This window comes from Sus scrofa, chromosome X (genome assembly GCF_054392235.1).
Source record: "Sus scrofa isolate SSC_HxYL_T2T_F1_AM1 chromosome X, Sscrofa_HxYL_maternal_Yorkshire_Landrace_v2.0, whole genome shotgun sequence".
NCBI lineage: Eukaryota > Metazoa > Chordata > Mammalia > Artiodactyla > Suidae > Sus > Sus scrofa.
The window spans coordinates 21693434-21707267 of NC_139401.1; the positions used below are offsets into that span (position 1 = coordinate 21693434).

A 13834-nucleotide genomic window follows, 5' to 3' on the forward strand; every position below is an offset into this window, starting at 1 on the left:
AATGGAATATTTTGTGACTATGCGAAACTTAGCATAATGCTTTCAGGATTCATTCATATTGTAGTATGTGGTCAGTATATCATTTCCTTTTTATGGCCAAATAATATTCCATTGTATGGCCATATTACATTCTCTGTATTTATTCATCAATTGATGAACATGTAGGATTTATGTTATTCTTTAAAGAATCCCTCATTGCTCCATAGTCATAACCTAAGATACAACTTGCGTCATGCTTCTTATTTATGAGTTTGACACTAGGTGGCTCTGAAGTACAGATAATTACATCATCCTCAACAAATGTAAAAATGTTCCTTTTTAGGTAATTCAGAAATGTGTGCTATGGATTCTCTCTAATTACAAGAGAGTCTTTAAGTGTTTTGAAGTAAAACAGGATTGTGGAATCCACAAAGTGGAAGAGACCTTAAAAATCCCTTAGTCTTTTTTTTTATGGCCCCCCGGTGGCATATGGAGTTCCTGGACAAGGAATGAAATCCAAGCCAGAGTTGTGACCTACACCACAGCTGCAGCACCGGGATCCAGCATTGGGCCAGCGATCCAACCCTGCGTCTCTGCCACTGGCTGCAGAGGCACTATCGATCCTGTTGTGCCGTAGCAGGAACTCCGAAAATCCCCCTAGTCTTAATCCTAATTTTAGGAGTGAAGAGAAATTTAGACCAAAAAGAGATTAAGTGCCATAGTAGTTGGAGTGAATTTGATTTTAAGGTTATACCTCTTTGAAAGAATAAGGACTCTAGTGTGTTTTTAAAGTCAGTCTCTGTGTTTGGTAATCATACTTGGTATATAATCAGTTTTATCTTACTCTTACCTCAAAATATAAGTACACACTGGGACATGAATTTCTCTATTACACTATGTTTATTTGATGTTCTAGTATTATCAGTTGCTTTCATCTGCGAGGCATTTGGCCTGCCTGCATTTGTTTGGGGAGGGCTTTCTCAATCAATTTAATAGGCCAGCCCAATTTTTAGCCATATGGTAAAGTTCACATGCTGTTGCTTATCTGTATAAATAATATTCATTATTGTTTTTCTTTTTTAGTGAGCATCACCAGTTTTATCCCACGTTTCAACTTCCTAAGCATAGATCTGCCTGTGGTTGTGGAGACATTTGTCAAGTATCCTTTCTGGTGTGAAAAATGTTCTAAAAGCACACTACTTGGAACTGGTATGTTTTACCTTGAGTAGAGAGCATGCACAGACCTTATAAGTGCCAATCAATTGCTAATAACTTAAAAAAAAAAGAGAGAGAGAGATTTTAAAGTTGAAAAAAATCAGAAAGTACCTAGCAAGAAAGAAGTCAGGAAAGAGATTGACTGGTAAAAGAGAAAGGTGAAGATGAGGAAGGGTTGGAACTAGAATACAAATTGGGAGTTGAAGTTAGAGGTCCGAAACTATTTAGTACTAGGATGAATGCTTCAGCAACTAATTGCGTGATGAATTCCACCCCTTCTGAGCCTGTTAGCTCTGACCAGGTGGAAGAATGAATAAGGGAGATCAAACTGGTTCCACTACCAAAATAGCATTCAGAGGACAAAGTCTCTTGTATTCTTTAGTCTATTACGTTTGCAAATAAAAGAAGAGATTTTAAGGCGTTCTCTGGTGGCTCAATGGATTAAGGATCTGGTGTTGTCACTGCTGTGGCTTGAGTTACAGCTGTGGCGCGGGTTTGATCACTGGCCCAGGAACTTACATGTGCCATGGGTGCAGCCAAAAAGAAAAGATGAAATTTTAAATTGATTATTATATAGAATTTGAATAAACTGAACAGTTTGGAAACGTTCTTCATTTTTGTTACTTTTAAATCTTTTTAAATTTCTTAATGATTTGCAGAAAAATGAGATGGAAAACAAATGAGCAAATTAGTAACAAATGAGTTGCTAAAAACTGTGTTCAGTCAAGATTGTACCTTCTTGACTACAGCTTTGTCTCAGAGGTATTTATACTATGACCTTACAGGTGATAGTAAAGTAGTGTTCGAGGAGCCAGATCTTTATAAATCTAATGTAAGTATACTTTGTAAGGATCAAAAAGTAGTTTTCCCTTATGTCTCAGTCCTTCCATTTTCCTTTCCCTTATTGTATCATTAAAGGGTTGGAAAAAGTTCGTCTTCCTAGGAGTTCATTATAGATTGCCACAGTTTGCAAACGGTTGGCTTTCATTTTTCTAGTCAAGATTTTTGAACTTCAAAATAAGCCATTTGTTTTAAATAGTAGAAATCTAAGAAGGAATTACCTTTACTAGTGGACAGAGATTTAAAGAAAGGAGGGAAGTCACCTATAATCACAAATCCAGTCCTAGTAAAATACCTGCTTCTGATTCCCAAGAAATGTGCTTGCATACAGACCTCGCTGTAGGCTCCTTGACTGACTTTAACCAGGTACCTGATTTCCCTCTCAGGAGCTCTGGCTATTGTTAATGCAGTGCCCTGCTTTGCTTTGGACGGACAGTGGATTTTAAACTCTTTCCTAGATGCTACTCTTACCTCAGTAATTGGAGACAATGACGTCAAAGATCTGATAGGATTTTTCATCTTGCTTGGTGGCAGTGTACTTTTGGCTGCCAATGTGACCCTGGGACTCTGGATGGTTACAGCCCGGTAATATTTGCTCTCATTTGATAGAATCTCTGAGCTACAATATACAATGTTGAAAACCTTACTTGGTATGAAATATAAAGTGTTTCCTTAAAATTACATTTTAGCCAAGAACTTAAGTTCTTCCTTTTTCCAGAGTATCCAAACTCTGGGATGAGGAATAAACAGAAGAAATGACAGGCATAGTCCCTGATTACCTTCTAGTTTTAATGACCAAACCTACAAACTTCAGACAGATGCTTGTGGAACAATTTCTAAACCAGTGCAGATTCATGTTAAACCATTTTTATGTGACTGTATGTCATGTTGAAATAATATAAAGGAAAACAGAATTGGGTGGGATTAATTAGGAAAAACTTCTTGAAAAAGTATCATTAATCCAGATTTGAAGGAGACCAGACTTTGGCCAAATAGAAGGGTGAGCATTTTCTTGGCCTATATCTCTTGTCCTTTTGTCTTGTTTGAGAAGTATTTTAAAATTAAATATTGTATTATTTTGTACTCTTGACAACTGAGATTACAATTAAATTAATAAAATTCCGTAAAAGAATCTGCTGATAGGAAAGGGAAAATCTTTGTCAAACGATGCCAAATACATGAACAAATAGGAAGTACAGTCTATAATATTGTGAAACATGTTTTGCCCAACAAGAGTTGCCCCTTTGATAATATGTCCCTGTACTCTCATAAAGCAGCACTAGCCTTGACATTCACAGTGAGCTGCGGGAACCATCTCCCATCTGCAGCATGTGAGCTGAGGCACTTAGGGGTGAGCCTTAGAGCTGAGCCAGGTGCGTCTTGTGGCAAATCACAAGGCAGATGGCAGGACCTTCTGCAGTCCTGGTTACCATTCTCTACAGAGCTGTAAAGCTTGGAACGCTTCCGGGGTAGGAGAATAGAAATGCTGTATATGTGCAGGGTTTTTTTGTGCTGCTGGGGCTAACTGGGGCCTAGCTCCTGGGTTCTGTCTTCAGGAAGCAACTACCTTAAGCCCTGAACTATACTCTGTCCTCATCAGTGGCTCCCATGTTTCTCTTTGTTGGGTAATTAAATACATAGTCCTTGTTTTCCATCTTTCCTCTAAGCTACCTCTGTGCATCCGTGAAAGACTTGATAGTACAGTGAGAATGGCTACACGTGGATTTGCCAGAGCCTGGAAACTGGCTCTTGAGCCCAAAAGAGCCCTGCCTAGTTTGAGATCTTTGAGACAGGAGATGCAACCATGGGTGATCCAGGAACTCAATAGGCCAGTGTGAAACTATTGGTCTTAGGAAGTATATGAGCATGCTGTTTGTTTGATGAAAAATACGTGCTTCTCTCATGTACTCAAGAACTTTAACAGTCTTGTATCCAACTCTTTCACTAAGTGAGGTATTCATGGGGTTCACCTCTTTGAGTCACCGAGTTGCTCTTTAGGCACTAGAACTTTGTAGTCATTTTTAAGGAAGTTTAGATTGTATTATAAATCTGCCTGCCTTCTTAAACAGAAATTATATATTGAATATAATTTAACTTTTTTTAAGTAACTTGAGGTCATCAGTTATTGCCACTACTTAAAACCATACGAATTACTGGTTTATCCTAGGAAAAAGGCATTTGTTCTATTTTTAGGCAGACAGTATTCCAGGATTAAAGTATATTAATTAGCAGAGTAATGCTCAGACCTGTTCAGGTAGTAAAGCTTGGGGAATACTATGAAATACTTACCTAATTAATTTGATTACATTAACAAAGCAGAATAGAAATGCTGTATATGTGCAGGTTTTTTTTTTTCTTTTTTAAAAATTTTTTATCGTAGTTGAGGGTTTGCTGTGTTGTTTTTTTTTTTTAACTGAGGAAAAATTTTAGTAGATGAAATCTTAGCTGTTAACTTCATTTTCTGAATAGAAAAATAACCCCAAACACCTCATTTTCTTACAGCTTTTAAACACCTTGGTCTTTTGCTCCATAGGGTCAGGATTTGGGAATGCTCTGTTAGGATATTGAGCAGATAGTCCCATTTTTACAAAAATGGCCTCATTGTTTAAGAAAGGAAACATTTCTCTTCAGCTTGACTGTGGGCACTTCTAGAGCAAGGATTGTGTCATTCTCATGTTTGCATCCCAGGCACAGTGCATGAGACATCAAAAGTACTTAATAAATGTGGTCGAATGGATAATGATTAGTGTTATTTATGGGTTAGAAAAGCATGTTTCTATTTAAGTAAGCTGTAAAAAGGTGTTATTGAGTATTTACTGTAAATATATGTCAGCATAAAAAATAATAACTTGGAAGGTCTTTTGTGTCCCTGGTATGTTATCATCTTGATGAAAATAATCCATTTTGGTTTTTGAAGAGCAATTAGAAAAATGAATTATTCTGAGGATTTGAAGAAAATGTTCTGTGTTGTCACATTGTTCAACAGTAAAACTTTCAGTGTTCCAACTGCATTGTTTACATTTGTGAGAGATGTTTTTAATCACTTACAGTCTGTAAGAATGTATATATTCTTTTCAGCATCTCAGTTTGAAAAGACATGCAGGTTAAACTTGACCTTTTGATAATCGCCCTTATAGGTCATTATCTGTTCTAATGGTAACGTGTAAACATGCTTCATGGATATGTGGCTCTCAGTCATCAGTTTGTCCTGTGGTTATTTATTGAATGTCCACATACTAATGGTGCACAGGTGTTTTTTTTCTATAAATCTTTCAACTGAGATGTAATTCATTCTTAGGCTTTAACTTGAAGATATCATAGTTGCTGGCATTTGATGTTTAGCAATAAAAGAATAAATGTGTACCAGCATTCCATGTTTTATCATCTATGTGTTGTCTTTTTTTTTTAATTTGTATTCCTCTCTGTCAAAATTGTTCCCTTTACGTAGAGTACAATCTTAGATGTTTTTAAATTCGTGATTCTAAAAGCAGCCTTCAGTTTTCACTCAAGCATTCTGTATGTGAAAGTTGTTGGCAGGCCACAGAAAAGTATTTTTAAATGAAATTCCTGTGCCCTCACTACTGTTTTGAAAATGGCCTGTTCATGGATGAGGAAAGAGGACCATCATGTTTCATTTCATTGGTGTCTGACAGAAGTCTTCCCTTAGTCTGTGTTTTTAGGAATATATGAAAATTTCACCTATGACATGAGGTTCTTCTTCACCTTTTGCCTTAGTGCTTCCTCCTTTGTCGACAGAGCCAACTTCCCTAACACACACACACACACACACACACACAGACATACACACACTTTCTTTCTCTCTCTCTCCTTCTCTCTCCCTCCCCCTCTTCCTCTCCTTTCTTGGTTACTAAGGCCAGATAAAATAGGCTGGGAATTTAGCCCAATTGCTGATTGGCTAGCTCCATTTCACACCTCCTCTTTGCTTCTGATCTCATTACACTACTGTTAAGAGCCACAAGACTAGATGACTGATTATCTCTCAGCTTTATTGAGATATAATACCATAAAGTTCACCTGTTTAAAGTATATGATTCAATATAATCTAATTTTCTTTTAATTACTCATCAAACAGTAGTATACCTATGCTTTAGTATAGCCTTTTAAGTACATCAACATGTGATAAAAGGAAGAAAAAAACTGTTTCAGTTATTTCACAGCTATTTTAACTCTGGAGTGGTTTTCAGCATTGGAAAAGAGTCGAGTACCAAAAAAAAATTTTTTTTGACCACGCCTGCAGAATGTGGAAATTCTTGGGCCAGGAGTTGAACCCAGACCACAGCAGTGACCCAAACCACAGAAGTAGCAACACTAGACCTGCTGAGCCACCATGGAACTCCAGAAATTTATTTTTAAGGTAAAACATGAGGATATACTTCATTGAAAAAATAAGCCTTTTTAATCAGTGAATTTGCAGGCTACTCTTGTTGCTTAGGCCATATGAATTTGCATAATCCATTTTACATTTTATCAGACCATGGAAAATGAATTCAATGAGGGGAATGCCTCTATTTCAGAACTATTGCTACAGTAGGTTATATTCAGGGTGGAGATAGAAAAAAGAGCTAAAGGAAGTTGCAGTTCTAATTACCAAGCAGGTTGTATAATGTAATTTGATTTCCCATTAAAGAAAGAAAAAAACACTCTTATATCTTAGTGTTTTTTTAGCTAAAGATTGATGGATATTTAATAATTGTTCCTTCTTATTATCTGAATGCTTCTCAGACTTCTTTACTCAAGTGCTTCTGACACTGTGGAGGAGGGAAAATCCAGAAGTATCAAAGAGTAGAACCAGGTATTGTCTCTCCGTCCTCCTATAAAATTAAATCTCAGGAGTTCTCTCTGGCACAGTGGGATCAGTGGCATCTCTGCAGCACCAGGGCACAGGTTCAATCCCCACCCCAGCACAGTGGATTAAAGGATCTGGCTTTGCTGCAGTTGTGACGTAAGTTGCAACTGGCAGATCACAGCTGTGCCTCAAATCTGACCTCTGGCCTAGGAACACCATGTGCCATGAAGCGGCCAAAAAAATAAATAAGTCTCACTTCATCTTAAATTCATGTGGATTTTACATCCCATTAATCAGGCATCATAAAGCCAGTTCTATATATATATATATATTTTTTTTTGGCCTTTTTTGTTTTTTCTGGGGCCACACCCAAGGCATATGGAGGTTCTCAGGCTAGGGGACTAATTGGAGTTGTAGCCACTGGCCTACACCACAGCCACAGCAATATGGGATCCGAGCCGCGTCTGCAACCTACACCATAGCTCATGGCAACACCAGACCCTTAACCCACTGAGGGAGGCCAGGGATCGAACCTACAACCTCATGGTTCCTAGTCAGATTTGTTAACTGCTGAGCCACGACGGGAACTCCCATAAAGCCAGTTCTCTTAAAGATACGAAACTGTAAACAGTAATTAAACGTTAAATAATATTAAGTTTTTCTTCATGTCTAAAACATGTTTGTAGAAAGTAGTTTATAACAGCTGGTCTAGAGACTAAGTGACAGTCTATGTTTGTGTTTTTGGATCCATAGTGAAATAAAGATAATGTATATTATCTCTAATTACAAAATATTGTATGTAGGGAGTTCCTATCATGGCTCAGTGGTAAACGAACCTGACTAGCATCCATGAGGACATGGGTTCAATCCCTGGCCTCACTCAGTGGGTTAAGGATCTGGCATTGCCATGAGCTGAGGTGTAGGTTGCAGACGTGGCTCGGATCCCATGTTGCTGTGGCTGTGGTGTAGGCCAGTGGCTACAGCTCCAATTAGACCCCTAGCCTGGGAACCTCCATATGCCGTGGGTGCAGCCCTAAAGAGACAAAAAGACAAAAAAAAAAAAAAAGTAAGTATACTGTTAAAAGGTTGCAGTAATTTCACTTAACACTTCTGAATTGCTCTCCAGAAATGGCTTTCTATAACTGACATTAATCGGCAAAGCATGAGGGTTTCACGTTCCCCCACAACCTTACCTTTACCTAAATTATCTGACTTCCATGTTCTGACAAATCCCTTAGGTGCAAAAGGGCATATCCTTAAATTTGCATTTCTCATATTACTAATAAGATTGTACATCCATATATTTGTTTAGCCATTTGGATTTTTCATTCTGCCAATTGCTTATTGATATCCTTTGTTCCATTTTCCATCAAGTGTCCTAAATTTTTCTTGTTGATCCATAGGAATAGGGATCGACAAATTACAGCTTGAAGGCCAAATCCTGCTTACCATGTATTTTTATAAATAAGTTTTTACAGACACACAACCATTATTCACTTCATTTATGTATTGTCCATGGTTGCTTTCATGCTACGACAGCAGCGTTCAACAGTTGCAACAGAGAACATATGACCCACAAAACCTAAAATATTTACTTTCTATTTACACAACAATCCATGTTCTAGATAGCAATCTCTTGTCTCTTTTACATGTTGCAAATAATTTTTCCTGGTCTATCACCTATCTGTAAATATTTATGTTTGAGGTCCCTTCTGGAGCAAGGATCCTTAGTTTGATATAGTCAAATCTATTAATTTCTTGATTCGTTGTTTGTATTTTATGAGTCTTACTTAAAAAGTTCTATCCTGTCCCAAAGTCACAATAATACCTTATACTTTCTTCTCTTTACTTTAGAGTTGTATTTTCACAGTGTGATCTTTAATTTCTAAAATATATGGTGTGAGGTAGGAAATTGAGGTTTATTTTTCTATATAAAATGAACTCTTTTGGAGTTCCCTTTGTGGCTCAGCAGTTAACAAACCCAACTAGTATGAGGATGTGGGTTCCATCCCTGGCCTTGCTCAGTGGGTTAAGGATCTGGCATTGCCATGAGTTGTGGTGTAGGTCACAGATGTGGCTCGGATCCTAGGTTGATGTGGCTGTGGCATAGGCCTGCAGCTGCAGCTCCGATTAGACCCCTAGCCTGGGAACTTCCGTATGCCATGGGTGCAGCCATAAAAAGCAAAAACAAAAACAAAAACAAAAAATGAACTATCTTTAAAATAGATATAAAAGTATTTTCCTTTATAAGATTGTTAGTTTACCTAAAGTTAATATGATGCCTGACATGCTTGTGTTGCTATTATATGTTTAAACTATATTCAGAATGCAGAATTATGACATAAATTTGCACTCATATCTCAGTCTACACTGGTATTAGATCTTGCCTCCTTTCAGTGGGGCTTTTTGACTTCCAGTAACTTTGGGCTAGCTCTGATTATCCAGAATATCTCCCCAGGCCTTGACCCTTTTAAACACTTCTTCTGCCAATCAAATTGGACTTAAAATCATATTTAAGATGTTGGCTAAGGATTTGGCTCACTGAAACATCAAAATAGCTTGTGTTCTTATATGTATTCATTAATAGTAACATGGCCATTTACATCTGGTGTTACCCAAACTGTCTTAACTCAGAAGGTGGCACTGTGATAAACCAATATCAGGAGAGAATTGAAGTAGATTTAACTCAAGAGGACTAAATCAGACAGTAATAGAAAGCTATACACAGTCTGGGATATTGCATTTTGAGGTAAGCCTTTTTAAAAATAACTTTTCATTGCTTTTTTTTAGCTAGAAAGGAGGCTAAACTTCTTTCTTAATGTCTGTTCTTTTGCAGATTTTTTATCCACATCCTTTGCACACATTTCCGTTCAGTGATTATCACCTTACTTATCATCATCATTCAGGACTCATCTTTTCACAATTAGTTTGCAAACATATTGAACCATACCTTAGTTTCTTTTACAGATCCCTGACTTCCGTACTTTCCAAGCATTCTTTTCTTCATGTTCAACCACTTTGTTTCCACCCTTTTTTTTTTTCCTTTGGCCATGCCTGTGGCATGCGGAAGTTCCCTCAGAGATTGAGCCTGTGCCACAGCAGCAAGCCCAGTCGGTCGCTACATTGACAACACCTCGGGATTTCAACCCCCTGCACTGCAAGGAACTCATGTTTCCATCCTTTAATGGCTTCTAATTTTCTTCCTAGGCTTTATGTATCACCAGAAATCTACAGTGAGAGAGGTAGCATTTACCAACTTACATGAATGTTCACTTCTCCAATTCAGGGTATTCCCTCTTCTGTTATGGAAATACCTGGGAAAAAAGAGGTTGGTAATCAGGAGTTTACTTGGGGAATATAGGATTGAAGCAGAAAGAGATAGATAATGTAATATTTTTGGCCTTAATAGAAAAACAGTTTATTTCTTACTAGAAAAGAAATACAAGTACATTATAGAAAATATACTAAATGAAAGTAAATTGTAATTCCTTGAAAAAAATAGGATTATATTATAGATAATTAGTAAGCTGCTTTTTAAACTCGACAACATATTACAAGCATTTTTCAATGTTATTAATATTCTAGTGTTATTTTAATGGCCATATAATATTGCAGTGTTAAATTAAATCAATCTCTATTATTTCCAACTTTGCAATATAAACAAAGCTGTGAGAAATAGTCTTATAACTAGATCTTTTTGCATATCTATAATTTTGGATAATTCTAGAAACTAAGATAATGTTAAAAGAAAAATTGCTGTATTGAAATTAAAGTTTTTTACTTGTGTACATTTTTATTCAATTTATTCTTAGTACCTGGCATATAATAGGTATTCAATAACCCTTTTTTTTTAATGATTGTTATTTTTTCCATTATAGTTGGTTTACAGTGAACGTTTTGTATATACATACTGCCTTGTGGCATTTACATTTTTTTCTGTTAATTGGATAAGGAAAAATGGTATCGCATTTTAAGTTGCATTTCTTTGATTGAAAAAGAGGTTGAACATCTTAAAATGTATTTACTGTCCATTGAGGTTTTTTTTTCCTTTTGTCTCTTTAGGGCCACACTCACAGCATGTGGAGGTTCCCAGGCTAGGGACTGAATCTGAGCTGTAGCTGCCGGCCTACACCACAGCAACACCAGATCTGAGCTGCATCTGCAACCTACACCACAGCTCACAGCAACACCAGATCCTTAACCCACTGAGCGAGGCCAGGGATTGAACCTGTGTCCTCATGGATGCTAGTCAGATTTGTTTCTGCTGAGCTGCAATGGGAACTCCCCGTTGAGTTCTTTTTGTTTATCCCCATCCTTTGTCCATTGTTCATTGCAGTGACTATTGTCGTCTTAACTGCTTTTCCTCATCAGCTCAGCTCCACTCTTTGATTTGTTACATGTGAATATATTAAAATTTTAAGTATAATGTTTATGTTTTCATATATCATCGTCTGTCCATCTTTACCTTGTGGGTTTCCACCTTTGATGATATGTTTTGAAAGTTTCCTCAAGATTTTGTAAATATTCACAAACATTTTCTTATAATTATCTTATGATTTCATTTTTCAAAGCTTCATATTGTTAATCCACATGCAGTGTATTTTGATATTGGTGCAAGGTAGGGATATAACCTGTGTTTTGTTTTTCCCAAATGCTTAACCAGTCGTCTCAAAGGAAATGGTTTAGTGTTGAGGTATTTCATACCAGCCAGAAAGAGGCATAAATTTATATCCTTTGGAGAGATTAGATATAAGTGAAATTATCTCTAATTTGATAAATCATTCTTATTTGTATGAGGAAACTATTTTCCTTTTTTCAATTCAGTCAAGTATATCTCATCTGTTTTAATTTAATAGAGTACTTGAATAATTTATTTTCCTTAAGGTGTTTTTATTTGTATTGAAATAGCGTTTCTCATTCCTAAATAATATAGATTAACAATCTAGAGATCATCTTTAATATATGTCATTATCTAAAGTTACTATTTTCATCAACTTCTAAATTAAATTTTTTTTTTTTGCTTCTTAAATTTTCAAACTTCAATTCTTCTCTCTGTGGAATTTTAAATATTAGTCTTCAAAGGTAAAAAAAAATCTGTTTTTGGAATAGAGGTCCTGATTTTAAAGTAAGTATCTTCATCTGTTTTCATTACATAATGATTAAGTATGGAATACTGCATTTCTTGATAACTTGTTCAAATATATGCACTAATTTTAGTCATAATTTAAAATCATAAAAATAAGAGGTTAGGATACTATGCATTTGTGTTTTATTACTTGTAAAAATTTAACTTTTTCTATTCATAATAAATGCTCGGTTTAAAGCAAGTTGGTTGGGTGTGCTTTTTTCACCCATTTAAAATGTTTTTCAGAATTCTGAGATAATGGTAGTTGGTTTTTTAGCTTGCCATGTTTTGAGTATGACTCTTATAAGTATGCTACTCTAAGAGATGCTTATTGGATTAAAAGTGTTCCATTTTTCTTGCTCATCCCTATTCTGCAGTCATAGGAACTGATACATGTGTTCTTTATTTCATTTAAGAAATATTTATTGGAGTTCCTGTCATAGCACAGTGGAAGCAAATCCGACTAGGAACCATGAGGTTGCCACTTTGATCCCTGGCCTTGCTCAGTGGGTTAAGGACCCGGCGTTGCCGTGAGCTGTGGCGTAGGTCATAGATGCAGTATGGATCCCCTATTGCTGTGGCTGTGGGGTAGGCCTGCAGCTACAGCTCCAGTTTGACTCCTAGCCTGGGAACCTCCATATGCCATGGATGCAGCCCTGAAAAGCAAAAAAAGAAAAAAGAAAAAAAAATTTATTGTGGGAATTCCCACTGTGACACAATGGGTTAGGAGTTTAACTGCAGGGGCATGGGTCGCTGTGGAGGCATGGGTTTGATCCTGGACCTGGCACAGTGAGTTAAAGGATCCCGTATTGCCGTAGCTGTGGCTTGGATTCAATCCCTAGCCCAGGAACTTCCATATGCTGTAGGTGCGGACATTAAAAAAACAAACAAACAAAAAAAAAAAAAAAAAAACAAGCAAGAAAGAAATATTTATTGCATACCTACCATGTTCCAGGCTATGTTCTGGGCTCTGAGGAAACTGCAATAAGTAAGATGATTTTTCTCTTTTGTATTTTAAAAGGGAAAAGGTATTTACTTTTAAAACGGTAAGTATATGCTGAATGCCAACAACCGTTGTAGGCATAGGGTGGCAAGAGATTAAGCTAAGACGGTTAGCAGAAGTTAAGTCCTAGGGAGTTCCCGTCGTGCTTCAGTGGTTAACGAATCCGACTAGGAACCATGAGGTTTCGAGTTCGATCCCTGGCCTCGATCCCTGGACTTGCTCAGTGGGTTAAGGATCCGGCATTGCCGTGAGCTGTGGTGTAGGTCGCAGATGCGGCTTGGATCCCACATTGCTGCGGCTGTGGTGTAGACCAGCAGCTACAGCTCTGATTGGACCCCTAGCCTGGGAAACTCCATATGCCATGGGTGTGGCCCTAGAAAAGGCAAAAAGACAAAAAAATTAAAAATAAAAATAAAATCTCCTAACTGCGTAAGTTCTACCAAAAAAAAAAAAAAAAGTCAAGTCTTATATATAGATAGGATAAGGAGAGTATTGACTTTAGCCTACTCAAAACTGGGAACTCAGGAATTCTCTTGTGTTGCAGTGGATTAAGAATCCAGCGTTATTCATGCAGTGGCCTGGCTCACTGCTGTGGCACATGTTCGATCCCTGGCCCGGGAGCTTCCACATGCCTCAGGTGCAACAACAACAACAAAAAAGCGGAGGTGCGGGGATGTCATTCAGAGTTTCAAACAAGAGAGTGCCATCATCAGAATCGCATCTTGGATGGGCCACCTTAGCTGAGGGTAAAGCATGCATTAGAGTGAAGCAAGTCTAAAGCCAAAAACAAAATTTGATTAGGAGACTATTTCAGTAATCTCAGCAAGAGATGATGATGACATAGAATAGAATGGTGGCAGGAGAG

The 13834-nt window shown here is 37.2% G+C and overlaps 1 protein-coding gene and 1 long non-coding RNA gene across 4 annotated transcripts in view; both read left to right on the forward strand.

Annotated features, from left to right (window-relative positions):
• The window catches only part of MBTPS2 (membrane bound transcription factor peptidase, site 2), an 82713-nt gene that overhangs the window by 34927 nt on the left and 33952 nt on the right, over positions 1-13834 (forward strand). For 2 of the 3 annotated variants that reach the window (XR_014835815.1, XR_014835816.1), the window contains exon 10: positions 1063-1188. Coding sequence is in view for 1 of the 3 variants with exons in the window: in XM_021079698.2 (XP_020935357.1) it covers positions 1063-1138; positions 2401-2623 (299 nt within the window). In the remaining 2 variants the exon portion in view is untranslated. Of the gene's footprint in view, positions 1-1062; positions 1189-2400; positions 5404-13834 lie in introns of those variants that run through there. The other variant, XM_021079698.2, reaches the window with a different exon arrangement.
• On the forward strand, positions 6778-12164 carry LOC146394504 (uncharacterized). Its single transcript, XR_014835818.1, has 2 exons — positions 6778-6847; positions 9476-12164. It is a non-coding gene; the product is annotated as an uncharacterized LOC146394504 (long non-coding RNA).